The sequence below is a fragment of the Gallinula chloropus genome, assembly GCF_964237585.1.
Source record: "Gallinula chloropus genome assembly, chromosome: Z".
NCBI lineage: Eukaryota > Metazoa > Chordata > Aves > Gruiformes > Rallidae > Gallinula > Gallinula chloropus.
The window spans coordinates 39,695,194-39,715,813 of record NC_140089.1 but is presented as its reverse complement, the minus strand read 5'-3'; the positions used below and the strand labels follow the sequence as shown (position 1 = coordinate 39,715,813).

General features: G+C 42.3%; 1 protein-coding gene across 1 annotated transcript in view; it reads left to right on the top strand.

The window, feature by feature from the left end:
• Positions 1-2,666: 2,666 nt before the first annotated feature.
• GDA (guanine deaminase) overlaps positions 2,667-20,620 on the top strand; it is a gene marked incomplete at its 5' end in the record, with an annotated part of 31,497 nt that continues 13,543 nt past the window's right edge. The window contains 7 exon segments of the mRNA XM_084278549.1: positions 2,667-2,763; positions 2,766-2,923; positions 9,232-9,320; positions 11,034-11,205; positions 15,418-15,505; positions 16,775-16,880; positions 20,582-20,609. Of these exon segments, the coding sequence (XP_084134675.1) occupies positions 2,667-2,763; positions 2,766-2,923; positions 9,232-9,320; positions 11,034-11,205; positions 15,418-15,505; positions 16,775-16,880; positions 20,582-20,609 (738 nt within the window).

The following is a 20,620-nucleotide window of genomic DNA, read 5'->3' as shown; positions in this document are numbered from 1 at the left end:
ACCAGTGTAATCCTCTTATAATATCTTGAAAGAATGACTCATTTTTTCACAGCTGGCGAGGTCTCATCTTAAGCTATGTCGATATCTAGGGCACGCATACGAAACTTGCAAACTAATAAAGGAGGGAAGGGCGTTAACTCTTCAGGGGCTGCCATGCTATCCCACATGGCACCTGGGAAAAGCAGAGCAGATCTCTAAGTCTTTTAACAGTGAACATTATAAAAAAATCAGAGTGCTTTGAACCACTTCTGGCAACAAATCTATCAACAGCAGTGTTGCTTATTGGCATTTCCCCCTAAAAGTGCTACAGGAAGGAACTGTCAGTGTTTTGGGTTTTCTCCCTGTGCATAAATACTGGCTGGATTAAATTTAACTGAAGCCAGTGGAGTATCGCCCTTTACGTAATGTAGCTGAAGGAAATTCCTGAGATTTTTAATGGAAAACCAGGGTTGAAACAGCATGAGATTCTCAGGAGCTGCCCACATGCCCACCGAATGCAGCCAAGGGGTTTCTCAGGAACAGTGAGCTCTGCTCAATATTACTTAGGACTGCAGCATGCGTGTGCCTGGGCAGGAGCCAGCACAAGAGCTCAGGATTTGAAGCTGAAAGCTGCCTGTGCCTGCAGTGAGTAGAGTGAAGCACAGATACCTAGGACAGCATACAGTGGGACCCAGCTTCCTTGGAAAATCAGGCTAGCTGCTGGCAGGAGGGCAGGGCAAGTTGATCAGAGCAGGAACTGTTGCTCGGGAAAGTTGTTTCCATTCTTCTGCTCACAGGACGATCGAGTGAGTTTACCTATACAGGGCTTGATCTCTGGTCACCCTGTTCCTCAGGTCTACTCCCTCTCCCGCTCGTTACCCGGTAGCAGAACCAGCATATCTCACTCCTTACCCTTCACACAGCAAAAGACAATTTTCCTTGCTTGAGGTCACAGCTTGGAATACAGCTCACTTCAGTTGCAGCCTTAATAAATACAGCAGTGTCACCCTCAGAAGGGTTTTTGTAAGATGGCTTTTGCAAGTTAAAAAAACCCACAAAACCTCCCCCACAAAAACCCCCAAATCAAAACACAACCAACTTTTGGTGCTATTCTTTTGAATTTACTGCCCTGCTGTTCAAGGAAGCAGGAAGTATTACAGAAAGATTTTCATTCCAGTTTCTTTTCCAAAAGACCAATTTGTGTTTTGTTTTTGTTTTGTTTGCTTGCTTCTTGTGTCAAAGAGACTAGAAATACAACTTAAAAGGCCATGTCTTAAAAAAAAAATAAATTTTATCTCATTGAAAGTCTTTTTAAACTACAAGACCTCTCACAAGAAACAGCCAGTAACAGCACAGGAGTGACTTTCGCATGTCCATTTTATTTTGCATGCTCTTCATGGCCTGACCAAGAAAAGTCAAGATAAGATATTTCAGTTAGAATAAGTCCATGAATTTTTAAATTTGCTTCACCGTAGCCTAAACATTCTTACACAAAGAAGGCAAGCTAAAGACAGATGACATGCTCACAGCAGACCAAAATTAAATTGATTCTTTGCTTTCTCACTGCATCTTTCTCTCTCCTCCCACCACTGATCTGGTGAGCTTCTGTGGAAAATAAAAAATCTGCTATGCATTTGTGTAGTGTCAGCACAGTGGGAAGGTCTTTTAATGGTAAACTATGGTAGGACAAACTTTGCAATCCAGCTTTCAGAATGACAATGTCAGTGTCCTTGATGCCAAGTTCATTTACCACTTGACAAAATGGTGAAGAAAGGTGTCTTCATATGGGAATTCAGAGGACACTCATGGTGTTATACTCGGTGTACATCATTCTGGCTTCGTGAAGTCTTACCCCAATGTTGTCCATAGAAATCCTCTTAGCACCTGTTCACGATGTACTTTTACTTAGGTTGTTGGAGCAGAGCATGGTTCTGGAAGTGTAGTGCTTTGTATTAACAGAATTAATTTTTGTTTGCCTTTTGTTTTCCTGAGGCTGTTTTCTCCTTTTACTGTACCTATCTCTGCCCTAGCTGACTGCCTGCTTCTGCTAGTTCTGGTAGCTCAGCTGGCATCTCTTTTCTACCCCCGTACCTTGTGCAGTACAGGGGCCAAGGACTGAGGAGACAAGAAACATAATGTGTTTAATGTTTCTAACATTTTAAAGTTATGATTATTCTTCTGAAAACATCCAATAAATTTCCTAGCGCTCCAGGCACAGGTTACAAGCTGCTGGCAGCTTGCGGCAGAGGAAGCTTACAAACTCAGCCGCCTTGTAAAAGCCAGTCTGAAAGCGGTTACAACCTCTGGCTTGGCTGCAAAATTCGGTCGCCAGACACTCATAAAACATTGCCAGACACCTTGTCAGGTTTGCCACCACTTCCCGGGAAGTACCTGGGACCCCAGACTCTGGTGGGTATTACTCCAGGCTTCTGCACCTCTTACACGGTGGAGGATGCATGGTTGAGGGGATAGGGGTGTTGTCCGGCCGTGGGGGTGGCTGATGGTTTGGACGGGAGGGGAAGGGATGACGCGGGACGGACGGGACAGGACCCCGCGTACCTCTCGACCGCGTCCCAGCGCCCCCCGCCCGCGCCCGCGGGCAACTCCCGCCTCCGGCCCGGCTTCCCGCCCTCCCTCCGCCGAAACCACTCCCCGAAGAAAAAAGTCACCGGGGGGGGGGTGGGGAAATGGTGACAGCTCCAGGAAGCCGCCGCCGGCAGCGGGAGACACCGAGGGGTGACAGCCTGCTGGGTGGCAGCTCCCAGGCGCCTCCAACACGGCGAAGCGAGACCCGCCGGCGGCCGCCTGCCCTCCCGCCGACATGGGCTCCCCTCATCGCTCGCCGCTCGCTCACGTCTTCAAGGGGACCTTCGTGCACTCCAGCTCCTCTGCTCCCATGGAGATCCTCCACGGACACCTTCTGGGGGTGAACGACAGCGGGACGGTGAGCGCGGGGGGGGCGAGGGAGAGGGGTGGCGCGGGGAGGGAGGGGGGCAGGGGAAGCGTGGGGAGATGCCCGAGCCGCCCCGCTCCAGGTGTCCCGCTCTCCCCCAGCGTCCCCCTGGCTCGGGGTGAAAACGGCCCTTTTCGGTCCCCAGTCCCGCTGCAGGGAAGGTGAGGGGCAGGGCCGTGTCAGGCGGTCTGTGCCTGAGAAAGTGGAAATTTTTCACCAAGTGCTCGGCGTCTGTCGGCAAGAGGCAGGAGCCGCGAGGGGATTTCGTGCTTGCCGGAGCTGGGGATGGCTGGGATGGCATGCCGTCTCCTTGGAACGAGTGCGCAGGTAGCTTAAATACGGTTTGGAAATGCGACGAGTGTTTCCAAAACACCAGAGTGCCCGGACCAGGCATTCTTCCAGATTCTCGCAGTTCTCTTTCAGTTTCACAAGTGTGGTTTTCATCTCTTAAGTATCAAAATAGTAACTGTGGGCAATTGCAGTTATCCCCTCTGCTCCTGCACAGCCTTCTGAGTGAGAGAGACGTGGGTTTGGGTCTTTTCCCTTGTCGCAGGAAAAACCATGGCGCAAACCCGTAACAGAGTCAGGAAGGTGATCATGTTGGGCACGTTAGTGGCACAAGCCAAGTTTAAAGCAGGCATTGCACTTCACAGGTTATAACGCAGGATCGATTCCCGCAAGGAAGCTGTATCATTCATTCCCTTAACAATATCCAAGGAGGAAGTCATTTGCAGAGTGCAGTGTGCGTAGGCAGATTGCTATAGTCGATAACGTGTATAGCTGCCCTCTATATAACAATGATAAAAAAGGTCATTTTCTTTCCTGTGGCTAAGTAATGGGCTTCAGCGTGTTTAGCTTCAGTAGCACTGGAAATCTGTGCAAAACACACTTTGAGCCCTTAGGCTGTTTATTTCCTCTGTTTGTACTGGTCCATGAAGGCCTGTCTCAAGACACAGCTCTTGAGGAGTTCGGTACCAGGTGTAGCAAAGTCTATGAGAAGCTGTGTTTTGAGGCATGGAGGGGGAATAAACTCTTACATAACAACGTGTTGGCTGGTGTCAACTAAAACCAATAGAGCTGAATGAAAAAAGGGTTCAGTTTGCGAAACTCAGGTGCAGGAGGCAGAAACTCACACCCCACCACTCCCTCTCACTAATGGCAGTTTCTGGGAAAGGGTCCCTAATCAGCATCCTTAGGAAATCAAGACATTTAAGTGATTTTCTTGAAAAAAGAGTACTTTAGGAAGCTATACCTAGGGATCTGTGCTCTCAGTGACTCTCGCCCCTTCTCCTAGTGAACAATGGATGATGTTTTCCTTGCATAAATTGGCACATTCCCACACAGTGGTTTTTTAAAAAAATTTTCCAGTAAACCACCATTGTCCAAAAGTAAAAATCCCACCAGAGTACATCAACAAGGACTTTCAGGTTCTTCTCTTTGTAATACAAATTCTTGGCATCATAACTACTCCAGGTTATGATACAGTGAATTCTGGGACCATTTAGCTTATTACTCATAATTTAACATTATGCAGAACCTCCATTGGAATCACAGAAGATGACTTGGCTTTTCAAGGACATGGTGGTGTGGTGTTTTAACCCTGGCTGGAGGCTAGATGCCCACCACCATCATTCTATCACTTCTCTTTTCATAGGGACAGAAGAGAAAATATGTATTTAGGAGGATTATGGGTTGAGATAAGGACAAGGAGAGATCATTCCACAATTTTCACAGAATAAAAAAAACCCATCTAATTTATTACCACCACCACCCCCCCGCCCCAACAAAGTACCCCTTAAAACCAGAGTAGGATAATGAGAAATAAAATCAAATCTTAAAACACCTCCCCCATCCCTCCCTTCTTCCTGGACTCAACTTTATTCATGATTTCTCTCCTTTTCTCCCACCCCCAAGGTGTCACAGAGGGAGACAGGGAATGGGAATTTCAGTCAGTTCATCAGGAGCTGTTTTTACTCTTGGGAGTGGGATTCCTCACACTGCTCCCCTGCTCAGCGTGCGGTCCCAACCACAGGAGATAGTCATCCACAAACTTCTCCAATGTGAATCCTTTCCCGTGGGGCTTCAACTCCTCACCAATTGCCCCAGTGTGGGTCACTTCCTTGGGGTATTTAAGGAAGAGACTGCTCTAGCCTGGTCCCCCATGGAGTCACAGGTCCCTTGAGCAAACCTGCTCTGGTGTGAGCCCCTCTGTCCCCATGCTGCAGGCCCTGCCAGGAGCTTGCTCCAGTGTGGGTTTCCCACCAGGTCACAGCATCCTTAAGGTGTCTCCACCCACTCCAGTGTGGGGTCCTGCACAGGCTGGAGGTGGGAACTCTACTCCTCATCACCTTCCATAGGCTGCAGGAGGACAACTTGCTTCACCATGGTCTTCTCCACAGGCTGCAGGGACATCTTTCTCTCCAGGCCCTGGCGCACCTCCTACCCCCACTTCTTCACTGACCTTGGTGCCCGCACAGTTTCTTACATCTTCTCACTCCCTCCTCTGGTGGCAAAAAGTGGCTGGTTCCATTTTTGTTTTTTTTTCCCTTCTTAAATATATTATCCCAGAGGTGCTACGACTGTCACTGACTGGCTCGGCCTTAGTCAGCAGCAGGTCCGGCCTTGAGCCCAGCTGGTATTTACTCTGTTGGGCCTCAGGGAAGCTTCTAGCAGCTTCTTGCAGAAGCCACTCCTGCAGCTCCACCCCCCACCTCCATTCCCCCAAAAAAACCTTGCCAGGCAAACCCACAACAGATGGTTACAAGGCTGCTTACTTGTATTTTCCAAATTTACACCAAAACCGTTTCAGTATTGCTCCCAAAGAACTCAGTTTAACTAAGTAGGTGTTCTTTTCCCTGACATTGCTAACTCCACCGTGCAATACTCTTGCACAGACTCTGAGAGGGTAAGCACATCAGCTTTTGTGAACAACCAGGCCCTGTTCTCCAGTGTGAGTCCCTGCCTGTCTTCCAAGGGACAGGAGCACACAACCGGTGCCACAGAAGCACTGCCCAGGCCCCCACAGCACATGGGGATATTTGGCTGGTGAAGGCAGCAGAGGAAATGCCAGCTCTCTGTGTGTTCCTTGTAGATTAAAAGGGAGCTTTAGCAAGGAAAACGCTGCTGTCAGGTATGAAGATCCAGGTTATCATTAAGTTAGCAAAATAAGGACTGTGTTTAACTAAGCAGTTTGAAGAGCAGAGTGGTGCCGCTTGTGAGGAATGGCAAATAGAAACTGTAGAATTCATCAGAGTAAAGAAAATAGAGACAGGTGCAAAATGTGAGTTATCATTCAAGTGTTGGTGTAATTAACTTAGCTGAGTAGAATATTAAGTAAATAGAGCACGTATTAATATAAAAGCTCCTGTTGATGGCATGAAAAGAGCTAGAGTTGTGGAATAAGAGTTAATATTGTTAAGTACTGCCAGACATAAGTGTTTGATTTAAGCCAGCTGGGATAGCAAGTGATGTATGTTAGCTGTACAAGGAGGAAGGTACTGAAGCACCAATATCCATCTGGAGTTCGTTGCTCAGCCTTTCTCAGCAGATTGGGCTGTTTGTTCAGGAGCCGGATCTGGTAAGTGCGTCTACCTCTTCATCTAGCCTCACAATCTGATTTGGGGAACTAGGCAAGAAGTCCCCAGTTGCAAGTATCAGCTTATAGTTGTGGGAACAGGTAAGGAAGAGAAGCATGTGGGAGGAGAAGGAAGGACGGACCCCTTACTCATGTTCATCCATGAATGTCATGGTCAGAAACAAAGTAACACAGGCACTCTTGGATCAAAACCCCCTGTGTTCCTTCATCCAGTGTCATTCACTTTGCATTCTTTTGTTAGTTAATTTATTTGCAGTGTGGTGCTTAGAGGCAGCCAGAGTTTACTGCATGAAGGCTGATGCATAGATTAGTGGACCAGCTATGCATCAATGGAGGAGCTTTGGGCATATCTTGGAATAAAAAACCCCTGACCCATCATGGTAGGGAGGTCTCATCTTTGGAGCCTTTTGTCCCTTTATGTGGGTGACAGATGAGAACTGTTTGAAGTGTTTGTGCACTGGTGTTAGCAGCTGCTGGTCCTGCTTTTTGTGACACACCTTTCTCAAAGTTCTGGTTGTTGTGTTTGACATCTTTCTTTACAAGCTGAAGGTCTTAGTCTTGCCAGTGCACTTCTCTTGACTCAGTGGTGATTCTGTGCCATAGAGTTTTTTCTTGATTTGACAGTGTTAAGGACCAGTGCACTAGGTTGGTTACCTAGATTGTACAAGCAAATACTCAAGCATACTTCCAAGCCAACCTCAAAGATTTTAAAGCACTCCATGTTAGAAAGGTGGCCAGAGCAAACACAATGCAAAGCAACAGGGAACGTCTCTTGTGTGACCAAGGAGTTCTGTTGGGAACTTTGTTTGAAGAGAGTATAGATGTCCTGCTGATTCATCTATAGCTGGATCTGACCATAATGGACCAGGTGTTAGGTTTAGGGTTGATTTCATGTGTCCAGCTCCCTTGAAATGTATTTTCTCCATTCTTCCGTGGTTTAAGTGTTTTATTTATTTGCACCCTAAAAGTGTATAATATCCACTTCTTTTCCATAGCAACGCCTGTTTCCAGAATTTGCCATCTGGTGTTTCATATTTCTCTCTCTCTCTTTCTTTTTTTTTTTTTCCTTTTTTTCAGCAGCTCTAACATTACTCATTCTGCATCCATTTTGACTTCAGTATCTGAGTGACATTTTCTTTATTGCTTACCAGAAATTTCAGTAGGTCTGTACTGTAAGCCCTCTGCAGATATATAGCTAATTATTCTGGCTGTATTCCTCTTTAGAAGGAGAGAGATGCTGCTTCATGTGAAGTATTATTGGAGTACAATATTCTTTCAATTTTTGCTATCGTGGTATTTATTTATGTGGTATGATTTTTATAGGGTTTTTTTCTGACTAAAAATATATAACACCTGCTCTTTAGACAATGTAAATCACATAAGGCGTATATGTGTTTAAAAGACCAGGCAGTCAATAGCTTCTTCTTTACAGTTTAGCAGCTTTTGCTTATTTTTCTCTGTAGAAAAAAATGGAAAATACAAAAGGTAGTGTCAGACACATAAAAAAATGGGTGTGCAAACAACTGCTAAACAGTGCTCTTTTTGGTCCTCTTGATCTTCTTCCTTAGTTCCTTCCTGTTGCCTTTTTAGAACTATTTGATTTTGCCTTTACATGTTTTTTTTTTTAATTGCTGCCTTAGCAACTGCTGTCATGAGGGTGATACAGGCCCTCAGTGTGGGAATCTTCACAGAAGCAGAAGGATGCCAATAGCAGTAAGATTACTCCCTTGATCATGAAGGAGCAAGCTCCCTATACCAAGGGATTTAGAAGTACATGAGGTGGTTGCTGGCGAAAGTTATGGTTAGGAGAGAATTCCTGAAAGCCCAGGATGGAAAGTCTTTGGCTGGGGGAGGCATCAGGATCCTCTACTCTGTCAAAAGTTAGGGAAATTCAGATCCTACCTGGACCCTCGAGAGGGCATTGCAGTTCTTAGACTCCCAGCTATTAGACTCCCAGTTTATTGGAGAGCTGGGAGTTCTGCTGCCATTTTACAGATTAAAATACCATGCAATTTAAAAATAAAGTGTGCTAAAATTCTGATTTGACAACAGAAACTCAGCAACAGTACAGCCAATGTCCTCACAGAGTTAAATGGTGCTCAGTTGGGCTCCAGATTGTAGGGTTTTTTGAAATAAACAGAGATCTTATGCATGCTTTTAGTCTGTTCTGGAAAATGAAAATACTATCTGAATTTTTTTACCTCCATTTCTTTTATTTTCCTAGGCACTTAGAAAATAAAATAAAATAAAAAAACATTAATGACACGAGCAGAAAATTAGAAAATACTTAGCTCAATTCCAGTCAGTCCTAGGCAAAGCAATTAATTCAATCCCTCTGGTTTTGAATACTGTAATTGCATTTCTGTAAGGCTGCTGCACACCTCTGTAATGAAGGACTGTACTGCCAGCGTGGTGGGATGTTACAGGAGGGCCACTGGACAGCGAAGTCTGTGCAGGTCTGCCCATGAGAATGAATTAATTGTTTTCTTAAAACTTATGAAGTGGGTGTGGTTATTCACTGGATGGTGAGTAGGCATTTCAAAATTATGCTGGATCATCAGGAAGAACAAGTATTTCAATGCAAACCTATCACCTTTGTAGTAAGCATGTAAAATCCGTTTTAAGATATGGCTTGTTTTGCCTTTATGGAAAGCTGATGTGGGATACAGGTTTAAAGTATGTAACTATGTTTTCTTTCTTTTAGATTGTGTTTTTGGAGCAAGCTGATCAGCAAGAGCAGCTGGCTAAGAAGTGGGGTTTCAAAACATCTGACATAAGAGAACTGAGTAACCAGTATGTGTTTTGTTTAGATTAATTTCACCAAATACAGTTTATTCTCTAAGTGAAGTAATGTGAGTCTCTGTGAATACTTTTTGGCAGAGAGCACGTTAGATCCAGACGCATGGGCAAAATTTCCTTTCAGCTCTCTGAAAGCTCTTAACCCAAGAGCTTCCTGCATCCTGGATGGGACTTGGAGAGTGGATGATCCATGTACTTCCTGCATTCCTTGGTTGGGGACTGCAGCCATAGCTGAATTATGCTGGCTGATTTACATTGCACAGAAAACAGATGCCATATTTAGCTTTCATACATGACCTCTTCTGTGCTTACAGAAGTAAATTACATTCTTTCTGGAAATTGCATTTCATAGATGTTTGTTTGGGCTGTGCCTAACTAGCTTGAAACTCTAGACTTAGTAAATTTAGGTAACACAAACATTGCAGACATAAAAACTCTGTTGCATGGTCTTTGACATGCTCCCTAATAAAAAATAATTAAATTAGAAAATTTAAACATCATAAACAGAGAGTTTTGGATTTCTAACTATATTGCAGTTTAAACATTTTTTTTTTCTTCAGCCAGTGAAATTTCCCATCTTGCTGGTTAACTGAAATGGTTTTGGATTGCACCTACTATGCTTTGTGTGTAGTAGGTGCACAACAGTAAACATCTTGTGGCTTAGAATCCAGAGCTGCAGCACCATTTTAGTGTTCAGTTGTTAAAAAATCTGTATGCTTTGTTGGAAGGCAAATCATACAGAATATGTGACTCATCAGATGTTTTCTCCACTTGAAATAGCCTGAGGAAAATAGAAGGTGCTGGAAATATGGATCAGATTGAGAAATATCTTTCAGCATTACTAATATGCAGGAAAACAGGAAGAAGGGGATTTACAAAGAGGCAAAATCACTGTTCATTCAGTAGTCAGGGAGAAGAGGAACAAGAGAAATTTTGTACTCTATGGAGTAAAACAAAAGCTAAACAAATAATAGAATGATTATAGCTGGAAGGGACCTCTGGTATCATCTAGTTCCAAATCCCCTGCCATGGGCATGGACACCTCTCACTAGACCAAGGTGCTCAAATATAGGCAACCTAGTCTAGTGAAGGGTGTCCCTGCCCATGGCAGGGAACTTGGAACTAGGTGATCTCTGAGGCCCCTTCCAACCCAAACCAGCCTGTGATTCCATAATTTGTAGACACAGTGGTTGTTCTTCCATTAAGTGTTGAAATTAAGTGATTGGATATATATACAGACACACATAGATAGTGCAGTGGAAACAGAAAGTTTCAGCTTTGTAAATATAATGGTCTGGCAGCTACAAACATTCCAACTGTGTCCATAGTAGAAAGCAAGACTGTGCCCAAATCTCTTTTTCAGGTGGATTCTATGGTATAGTAATCTTAGTTTAGTGAAGTGAGTTTGGCTTTATTTGTTGGTGTTTAGTCTGGGTAAATATTAAAGATAATTGCTCTTATATTGTTTTTCTTTACATTTGCTACATATGAATCTGTATAACAGTTATTATTCAACTGCTTCATACCATAAAAGAAGTATGGTACAGTACAAGTTGATACACTGATGCTGAAAGAGAAAGTATAATCTGTACTTGGTATATTAAATGGTGGATTTTTCTCAAATGTATTGTTTAAAGCAAAACTACTTGCCATGGAAAATTTTGTGACATTTTTAATTATTGTAATTTTCTTTTCTTTCCTTTCTAGTGAATTCTTTATGCCAGGAATGGTTGATACACATATTCATGCCCCTCAATATTTATTTGCTGGTACAAGAGTAGATCTACCTCTTTTGCAGTGGTTGTCTACCTACACATTTCCAACAGAAGCCAAATACAAAGACAGTGATTTTGCAGAAGAAGTGTACACCAGAGTTGTTGTAAGTGCTGCAAATGTCATTTCCCTATTTTACATCATTCATACTTGTGAAATGTATGTATGTTTTCAGAATGCCAGCAAAAAGAGTAGAACATGTTTTAGTGTCATGAAAACAAGATAAAACATTTACAGCCACTGTTCTAATTGCCAGCCAAGTTTGTCCCTTGCTAGTCCCAATCTTGTTCTGTTATTGCTGGTTCATTTAATCACGTGATTAACAATGACCTTGTTTATCATGTTTTCTGATATCTGAGTACAATGACCGTTTACGAGCACTTCCAGGACTAGTATAGCCAGGAGGTGCTGACAACCTCAACGCAGAAATAACCAAGCATGGTAAAGAAGCCAATAGTTCAGAGCATATTTCTCTTCCTGCACAAAAAGCCTCTACTACAAAATTGTCTTCTGAAAAGACTACGTGAAAGAGAAGATGCTTCCCACGGACAACAGATCTTGGGTGTTTTGGAGAAATTAAGGGAGGTATTTCTTCAGCTAAGGCCCTTGTAGCAGGAGTATCTTTCATTGCAGAGGCTTTAGGTGAAGTCTGTATAGTATTGTGGCACAGAGAGATTGCACTCTAATCTAGACTGGTTGTGAGCAATATAAAGGTTTTAAGGTCAAATTCCACTTGGAGAACAATGCGCAGCTAGGTCACGTTGCAGAGTACTGATCCTGTCCTATAACCAAAATGTATCCAGTAATGTGGGGCCTGAAATATCTTCAACAGATTAAATGATTTGGCCAACATAAGTTGTCTTGCATTTGTCTAATACTGTGATAACATGTTGTCAAAATAACATAGGGAATTTGAAATAAATAGCAATGCTGTCCTTGACATTTAAATGAAAAAAAAGATAATTTCTGCCATCTGCCATAATAAAAACATGTAGGAGCAGCTTGGTCACAAATTCTAGTGACAGGCACACATGCCTTCAGCTCCTTAAAACATGGAGGTGATCTCACCTTCCAGCTGTGTGCCTTCAACATACTGCCAGTTCAGATTGGATGACATCAGCACAGATGCCAGCTGTGTAAGGTGTTTAATAACATCACCTGGAAAAGAACTGCCAGTGAGAGATGGAAGTTAGCTGCATGAGCTTTGACATGGTGGTCAAATTCTCCCTGCAGGTATCAGATAGGACAAGGTCATGGAAACAGCTTCACCCCCAAATGCTGCAGAATACCAGTGACTCTGGCAGTGTTTCATGGGGCCGATAATAACCTTGAATTCTTAGAAACAGGACTAAGCTTGTAGGGATTTTTTTGGTTTTGTTTTGTTCTGTTTCATGTATTTATTTGTACTTTTGGAGTTGCAATTGTGGTGGTTTGACCCTGGATGGAGGCAAGGTGCCAACCAAAGCTTCTCTGTCAGTCCCTTTCTCAGGGACTCTGGACAGGAGAGAAAAAATGTAACAAATGGTTCATGGGTCAAGATAAGGACAGGGAGTGGTCGTTCACTAATTACCATCATGGACAAACCGGAGTCAATTTAGAAAATATTAATCTAATTTATTATCCAAGGAAAATAGAGTAGAGCAATGGGAAATAAAACAAAAACTTTAAACACCTCTCCCCACCCCTCCCTTCTTTCTTAACTTTACTCATGAATTCTCTACTGACAGTTCTCAGGCAGCACAGGGAGACAGGGAACGGGGATTGTTCATCACAGGCTGTCTCTGCCACACCTTTCTCCTCAGGGGGATGGCTCCTTCAACTCTTTCTCTGGTCCAGCCTGGGTTCCCTTCCTTAGGAGACAGTCCTCCATGAACTGCTCCAGCGTCAGTCCTTCCCACATGCTACAGTTCTTCATGAACTGCTCCAGGATGGGTCTCTTCCATGGAGAGAGGATCCTATTCTGGAGCAAGTTTGCTGGCAGGACTTGTGACCCTGTGGGGGACCCACATTGGATCAGTCCGGTCTGGCAATTTTATCTGGAACCTCCTCTGGTCCCTCAAATTTTGGGAAAGCCAGTTTTTCATTGTCAGGTTAAATGGGTAAAGGAATCTGTCAGGAAAGAAAAACCAACCCTTGAGTTCCAGCTTGTCCTCAGATATCAGAAGGGCTGTGGGATCAGCAGTGCTCACGTTCTGAGTGATTCCCGGTTCAGCACTGGAAGTTTGGTCATGTTCAACATACTGAACTCTCACGATTACGGATGCACAAGCAGGGCAAAGCTCCTTCAGCCTGTTTGCATGGCCAGACTTCAGGGGTTTGGTTGTGCTCAGTAGGAGCTACCAATGCTGGGTTAGTGAACGGTGCAGTTTACTGAGGCCACAGATAGCAGGTTCTTCTCAATCCCAGGTGGTGATACACTGTCTACAGAAGCACGTGCAAGTAAGATAGCAACGTAAGACAACCCAAAACTACCTATAAAACAACATTAAACTACTCAAGTACTATAGCAACATAAGTGACTTTCTATAGAGGTTTCTAAGTTTCCTGGGATAGCTAAGTGTTCAGATCTTACCCAAGGCGTGGGTGGGAAGAGAGGCTCAGCTTGTTGACTGGTCCCAGAAGCCAGTGATGGTTTGTGAGGGTATCTTCCCTAACACACCTTTGCTCTTAGGCCACTTTTATATGATTTTCACCTACCAGGGGCAGCTTGAGTAACTCTAGAAATACATACCTTTGTGGTGATTGACGTAAATATTCCTTGCTTTGTGCTTAAAGGTATAGACTATGAGAAATTCAGAGCGCACACTCAGTCAGGGGTGGTCGCACCTTGGAGGCAGGTAGCTTTTTGTGAATGAGATGTGTTTTGGTACTATAAAGGTACTATAAAGGGCAAAGTTTGCCCAAAATACATGATTTGACAGGAAAATGATTAACTGCTGGTTCAGTTCTGGTTCAGTTCTCGCTTGGGGCAGGAACAATGCAGCTTCTCAGTACCATAGTACACCAGGTTCACATAGAACATGGAGCCTGGTTGTGTTGTCTCCACTCTGCTATGTACTGTTCTCTCAGGGTTAGCACATCAGGATCTCCTGATGTTGCCAGCCTCTAAAGTTGCCTAGGGAACTTTTGTGGACTGGACCCTTGGTATATCAGCTGCACTCCACCCTGGAAGTTTATTCAGTGTTGTACCTTCTCTTACAACATGAACATAAGTTTAACTGCTAAGTCACCTGCAGCAATTATTCCACATTCATGCTAATGGTTAGAAAACAGAATGCTTTTAAATTTCATTTATCAATCATGTTAGGAATCCAGAAGTAGAGAATTATGGATTTTAAACTCTAAGAAAGAACAAAGTAGTTTGTTTTACTGATGACATTTTTATTTCTGAGACTCATTTTGGGAACCTTTAAATAAATGTTTTTAATTATTTAATTTGAATATTGTATGGAAAAGACAGAGCTTGGCTTCATGTTTGTCCAATAATTAGCTCTAGCCACTCCCAAAAGTTGCTTTGGATGTCCTACCCTCTATCTCATTAAAAAAATAAATTTTTCAAATTACATTTAGCCTGAATCCAAAACTGTAATTTAAACCTGTATGTTGGATGAGTAGTGAATATACCTTGTAATACTGATCAAGTGAAGTTTGTATTTCATTGTGACTTGAAGTAACTTGAAATGGCTCTTCATCTACCCTTATGTCCTCCAAAGTAATACAAACAGGCATCAACCACCCTCTCTTTTCAAGTGGTATAATTAATTAAATAAATGAGTTGCACTCTGAGTAGTTGTTCTCAGTTTACTTTTACCCTAAAGTTTGTTACTTTGCATTCAGGCATAACAAAGGGTTTAGATGAATGAAAGCCTGCCTATTTTTCCTAGCCGCATCAGGTGGCCAAATGAAAACCACTACTTTTTCCCCAAAGCCTTGCTTTGCCAAGGTTAAGTAAACAGTGCTTGACTGTGAAAATAGGAGAGCCTTTCAAAACTAGGAAATAACATAAATGACTGGTTCTTTGTATTTCTGAACATAAGTCATAATTTATTTCCAGTTCACACAAAAGAAATACAGACTGGTTTCTATGGGTTTAGCCATTGTTAAAATCCTGTACGAACTTGGAAGAGGAATTCTTGTAGTTATTAACAGTCAGATTTTAAAGAGCTATTATGAAATTAAAAATTTTACCTTCCTGCTTCACTGTAAAATTTCACAATGACTAAATGTTCTTGCAGTTTAAAATCAGAATGCCTGTTCTGCATTTTGGCAGCCTGACTATTTCTTTTTCCAGACAGTTGAAACTGGTTTCTTTTTATAGAGGCGAACTCTAAAGAACGGCACGACGACGGCCTGCTACTTTGCAACAATTTACACAGATACCTCTCTTCTTCTTGCTGAGATTGTAGGTAAGACTAACAGTGAGTTTTGAAGGGCGTTGCACAGGCTGTGCTAGTCAAAGGAAACAGAGTTTTGGAGCTTTAGGCTAGCTAGGGATCTATCTGTCTACTAACTTATTTTTATTGATTTTATCTGTCGTACTGTACCCTAAAATCCACCCTACTTATCCTTGTTCACTTAACTGCCTCTTGCCTGCTGCTGTTCCTGCTAGTCTCTTCATTGACAACTCAGCTGCTGGCTGAGCTTGTGCTAGGTCTGCTGGAGTTGGTCTTCAGCTGCAGTTCTCTGCTCTTCCCAGCCTTTTGCTACTTGAGGGCTGAATGAGGAGAGGTACAGTCAGTGCATTAATTTCCTGATACTCTGAAGTTTCAGTTGAGAATCAACATAAAAAATCTCCACACACCCTTCAAAACCAAAACAACATGAGTTGCATCAGGATCTTATCCCTCCCTTCTGTCCACCTCTTCAAATGCCTACTGTTTGAAAAGTGTGGCGATTCTTGCAGAATTTCTCAAGGCTTGACCAAATCTCAAAGCAGAGAAATTTAATGAGAATATCAATTTCCATAAAAAAAAATAAATCTACTTTTTCTGATTTTGTAGGAAAACCTCAAACTTCAAAGCTGTCATATTCAACAACTCAGGAAATAAAGTGGATAGATGAAAGAGATCAGATTTAGAAAAATATTTGAAAGCTTAGAATTGAATACTATATACAATTCCTTTAAGCCTTACATGTGAATTATGAGTCCTAACATTGAAAAATCTTAAGAGGCAAGAAGCAGCTCTGGTAATTTTCTCTATCCAACTGCACATGGAAATGTGGGCATGTTAGGGACCTTTCTCTTGAGGAGACATAGTTTGTGAGAATTATGCCTTTTCTTTGCTCAGGGTTATCATCTACTACAGCTACTGTACTTTGCACTTGTGTTTCTCATCTTCTAGTTCACAGAGGTCTTCATATACTACCATTATGAATTCTGTCTATGGGTTATCTGCACTAATCTAGACCCCAATTATAGCATCTATAAAGTCAGCTACTAATGTGAAAGAGGATAAATCCTGTGTTAGTATGTTTTTGTTTTTTTTTTAATCTTTCCTTCTCAGCCTTAAAAATCACATGGATGGTCCAAACATAAAGATAAGAAAAGAGCATAAATCCTGTTCACCTTGCATGAAACTGGGGTGGAATGTGCTATTTCATTTTCAGTGCGGGCTGTGATAGCAGCTGTTGTGAACCAGTGATCCTGAGTTTTATATTCTTATGCATCTCAACAGATAAATTTGGTCAACGAGCATTTGTTGGAAAAGTCTGCATGGATATGAACGACACTGTGTCACATTACAAAGAGATTACTGCTGACTCTGTCCAAGAGACAGAAAGGTAAGGTGATTAATATGACCTTTATAAATTAGGCTTTTTCATACATCTCAAAAGGGAATGTGGAACTGACTCAGGACTTATATGTGTAAATCTGTTAGGAACAATTTTTTCTTCCCGTTATATTGTTTTCTACAGTTCTGGCAATTCCTGCATGCCTTGTTGCTGCACAGACCAAGCAGTGTCTCTTTCACAGAAATGGAGAAGCTACCACTCTAGGATTTGGAGAGAATACTTGTGTGCTGTTGTCTATTTTCTGCCTCTTCTTTTCCTTTCACAGCTGTGCGTGGAGGTGGTGCAACCTGACATGGAGTGGTAGGGTGATGCCCTGGTTTGGGCTAGGATGTAGTTTATTTCTTTTCTAACAGTGGATGGAATGCCGTGTTTGGGGGTTAGGATGGGAGCAGTGCTGGTAGTACCCCGATGTTTCTAATTGTTGCCAAGCAGTCAATGACTTTTCCAGTTGTTCATATTTCCCTACTAACGAGGAAGGAGGGGACGCAGCCAGGACAGGTGACCTGAACTGGCTAAAGTGGGTATTCCATGACAATTACGTCATGCTCAGTATAAAGGGGGGCTGAGGGGAGGAGGAGCGGGCGGCTCCAGGACAGACAGTTTTTGGGGATGGTCAGATTCCAGGAGAGCTCTGGGCTGCACAGTCTGAGCTGTGTTATCAGGTGAGAAACTGCATTGTGTATCACCAGTTTCATATATTTTGTGCTTTAAAGTCCTGTTATCATTGTTATATCTATCTTCCTGCTATTCTAGTAAACTATCCTTATCCCAACCCATGGGGATTTGGTTTCTTGGTTTGGGAGGTTTTTTTCCTTTCCCTTCCCTTCCCTTCCCTTCCCTTCCCTTCCCTTCCCTTCCCTTCCCTTCCCTTCCCTTCCCTTCCCTTCCCTTCCCTTCCCTTCCCTTCCCTTCCCTTCCCTTCCCTTCCCTTCCCTTCCCTTCCCTTCCCTTCCCTTCCCTTCCCTTCCCTTCCCTTCCCTTCCCTTCCCTTCCCTTCCCTTCCCTTCCCTTCCCTTCCCTTCCCTTCCCTTCCCTTCCCTTCCCTTCCCTTCCCTTCCCTTCCCTTCCCTTCCCTTCCCTTCCCCCATACTCCCCCCCAACTTCCCCTCCCCCCCCCCCCCCCAATTTCCTTCCCCCCTCTTCCTTTTAAAGAACAGTGTGGTGCTCAGCTATCAGCTGAGGCAAAACCACAACAGGTGGCAAACAGTTCCTTCAGGCCCCTTAACTTCTAAGCTATTTCCTTCCCCCATGTAGGATAAAGCTTTATTAAACTGTTGAGACCAGCTTTCATATACCTCATTTTAAACATGCTGTGGGTCTCCTCTCCTCCAGCATAGCACCAGTGAAATTACTCTCACTTAGGGCTAGGGAAATTACGCTAAGTTAGAGCTGAGAGAATGGAGGCGAATCAAATCAAGGCAATGTACAAGGCAGAGGGGACCCAAGACTGCATTATGGCAGCCTGCTGCCTTAGATTTCCCTTGTCTTCTGCACCCATGCTCAGAAACAGCTTTTCCCATGGGACTGTTTATTTACTTGTGTAAATGTTTCACATATCACGCTGAACAAGAAATTGCCTATCAGTAACATATATCCTACGGCAATTGTGTGAAGTTGCTACTTTAGTTTTGCAAATCACGCTAGGATTTGCAAAGCTAAAAATTGTAAAGTAGTCACGGATTTCTGATGGTGTTTAAAGACATTTTAAAAACATGCAGCATTAGTCATTAGCAGTCCACTAACGTTTGTTTTCTTTCACCCCCGCCCTGTTTTTGTAACACAGCATGAATCCTGTTGAATTGGTCTGAAAGTGACAGAACTTCCAGTTCTGATAAATTTTTAAGCTTCAGAATGATCTAAATAGCTTTCTTTTAGATGCCTTTTGTGTGCCTTCAACTCCTTTCTCATGTGATTGTGTTAATAACAAACGTTTCTCAGCTTTGGATGAGAGCGTGCCACAGGTTCTCCAGAGCTGTCTGGAGACGAGAGCTGTGTGCTTGTCAGCATGGGTCAGGAGTGCTCACTTCATCAGGCCTGAATCACAGCAATACAACTGTGGAAGGATGAAAAAACTCTTCCTTTGAAAGGGCAAACTGTTTTTTTTAAAGAACGTAAGAAATGTGATCTGTCACACAGTCAGTAAGAAAATGCATGATTCTGGTTTCAGTTCTTTACACTCAGACACTGGAAATATTTATATTGTAAATGTGGAAATAACATACAATTCCATATATCCATATGTTCTTATATGAAATATATGTTTCTTATATGAAATATATGTTTCTTATATGAAATTTATATATAATTATATACAAATTCAAGTAAAAAAATTAAATCTACCTTTCTTTTGCAAAGAAGGTTGAATAAAATTTCAGACAACTGAAATCTAGAATACATAATATTGTTATATGCTATTGATAATTGTAGTCATCTGGAAAGAGAAGGATCCATGTTCAAATCTGTTCTTGTGCTACAGAAGACAGTGATTTGAACCTGGGCTTCTTTCCTCATAGAAAAGTATGTAAGACAACAAAGTGATTTGATAAAGGTATTCCAGTTCTAAAACACTGCTGATGGTATTCAAACAATGTGGAAAAAGATGGAAACAGCCATCTCATCACCTGAGGGCTGTGTTGTGTTACAATATCTGCTCCAGTGGATATTTTACTATCATATCAGTTGAATCAGTAAGAGGAGAAACAGACATGTGATACCTAATTCACATTGCATTTTGGCTCTCAAATTCAGACAATATTGGGCTGAAACCCCTTTCTTCATTGAAGAAATTCCAGCCAGTGACCTAGCACCAGCTTCAATTCCTCCTCCAGTATTAATTTCTTTTCCATCTGAAGATATTTGACAAGTCTGATTCAGTGTGCCCCGTGACCAAAGTTATGGCGGTTTTTTTTCTGAATATAAACTATGACATAAAAATTCACAAAGATCCTGTCCACAACCCATCTTAAACTGGCTTTTGGAAATGATTTGTGTATAATATGCCTATGAATTTTGAAAGATCTTCTTCCCTTCAAAGTCAGAGGACATTTTATTTGCTCATTGCATTATCCATTTTGACTGCTTAGATTTTTTTGTAGAGGTCCAGAGGTAGCTTTTTTATTTAACAAAGTAAATAAATCCATACTGTGTTTTCCATAAGGTAGATAATCTATAGGCTAACATTAACAGAAGCATTTCCAGAAAATCAAGAGTCCTTTGAAGGAATGAGGGCATATGCAACTACTGTAAGTGAGGTGTCTTTAAAAAATAGGATCATATGTTTTTTTTAAGAAAGAAGGTGTATTTTAAATTCATGGAGAGACAAACTGAAGTGTCTTTTTTTTTTCCTAATGTTGCAGCTGTAGCTTATAATTATGTTTTCAGTGAATTTAATGTAATGTGTATTTGGTTTTCAGTGAAAACTCAGAGCAACTACCACGTGTCCGATGTTAATTATTGCAAATGAAAAAATTCTGCATATTCAGGGTCAGATTCAAAACTGACATAACTTAGGGTACTATGCACACTTCATTGGGTTGCTGGTGAGAATCTGCCCCAATTTCATCTAAAAAAAAAATTGATCTAGATCTGAAATTCTTAATAGGGCATCTAAACAAATGCTTCCTGTATTTTTCATAGTTTGTAAGACAGATGCCAGATTTATATAGATTTTTTTTCTGACCTTTTTTCAGGTTTGTTAAAGAACTACTGGAAAAGAAAGTAAGTACCCT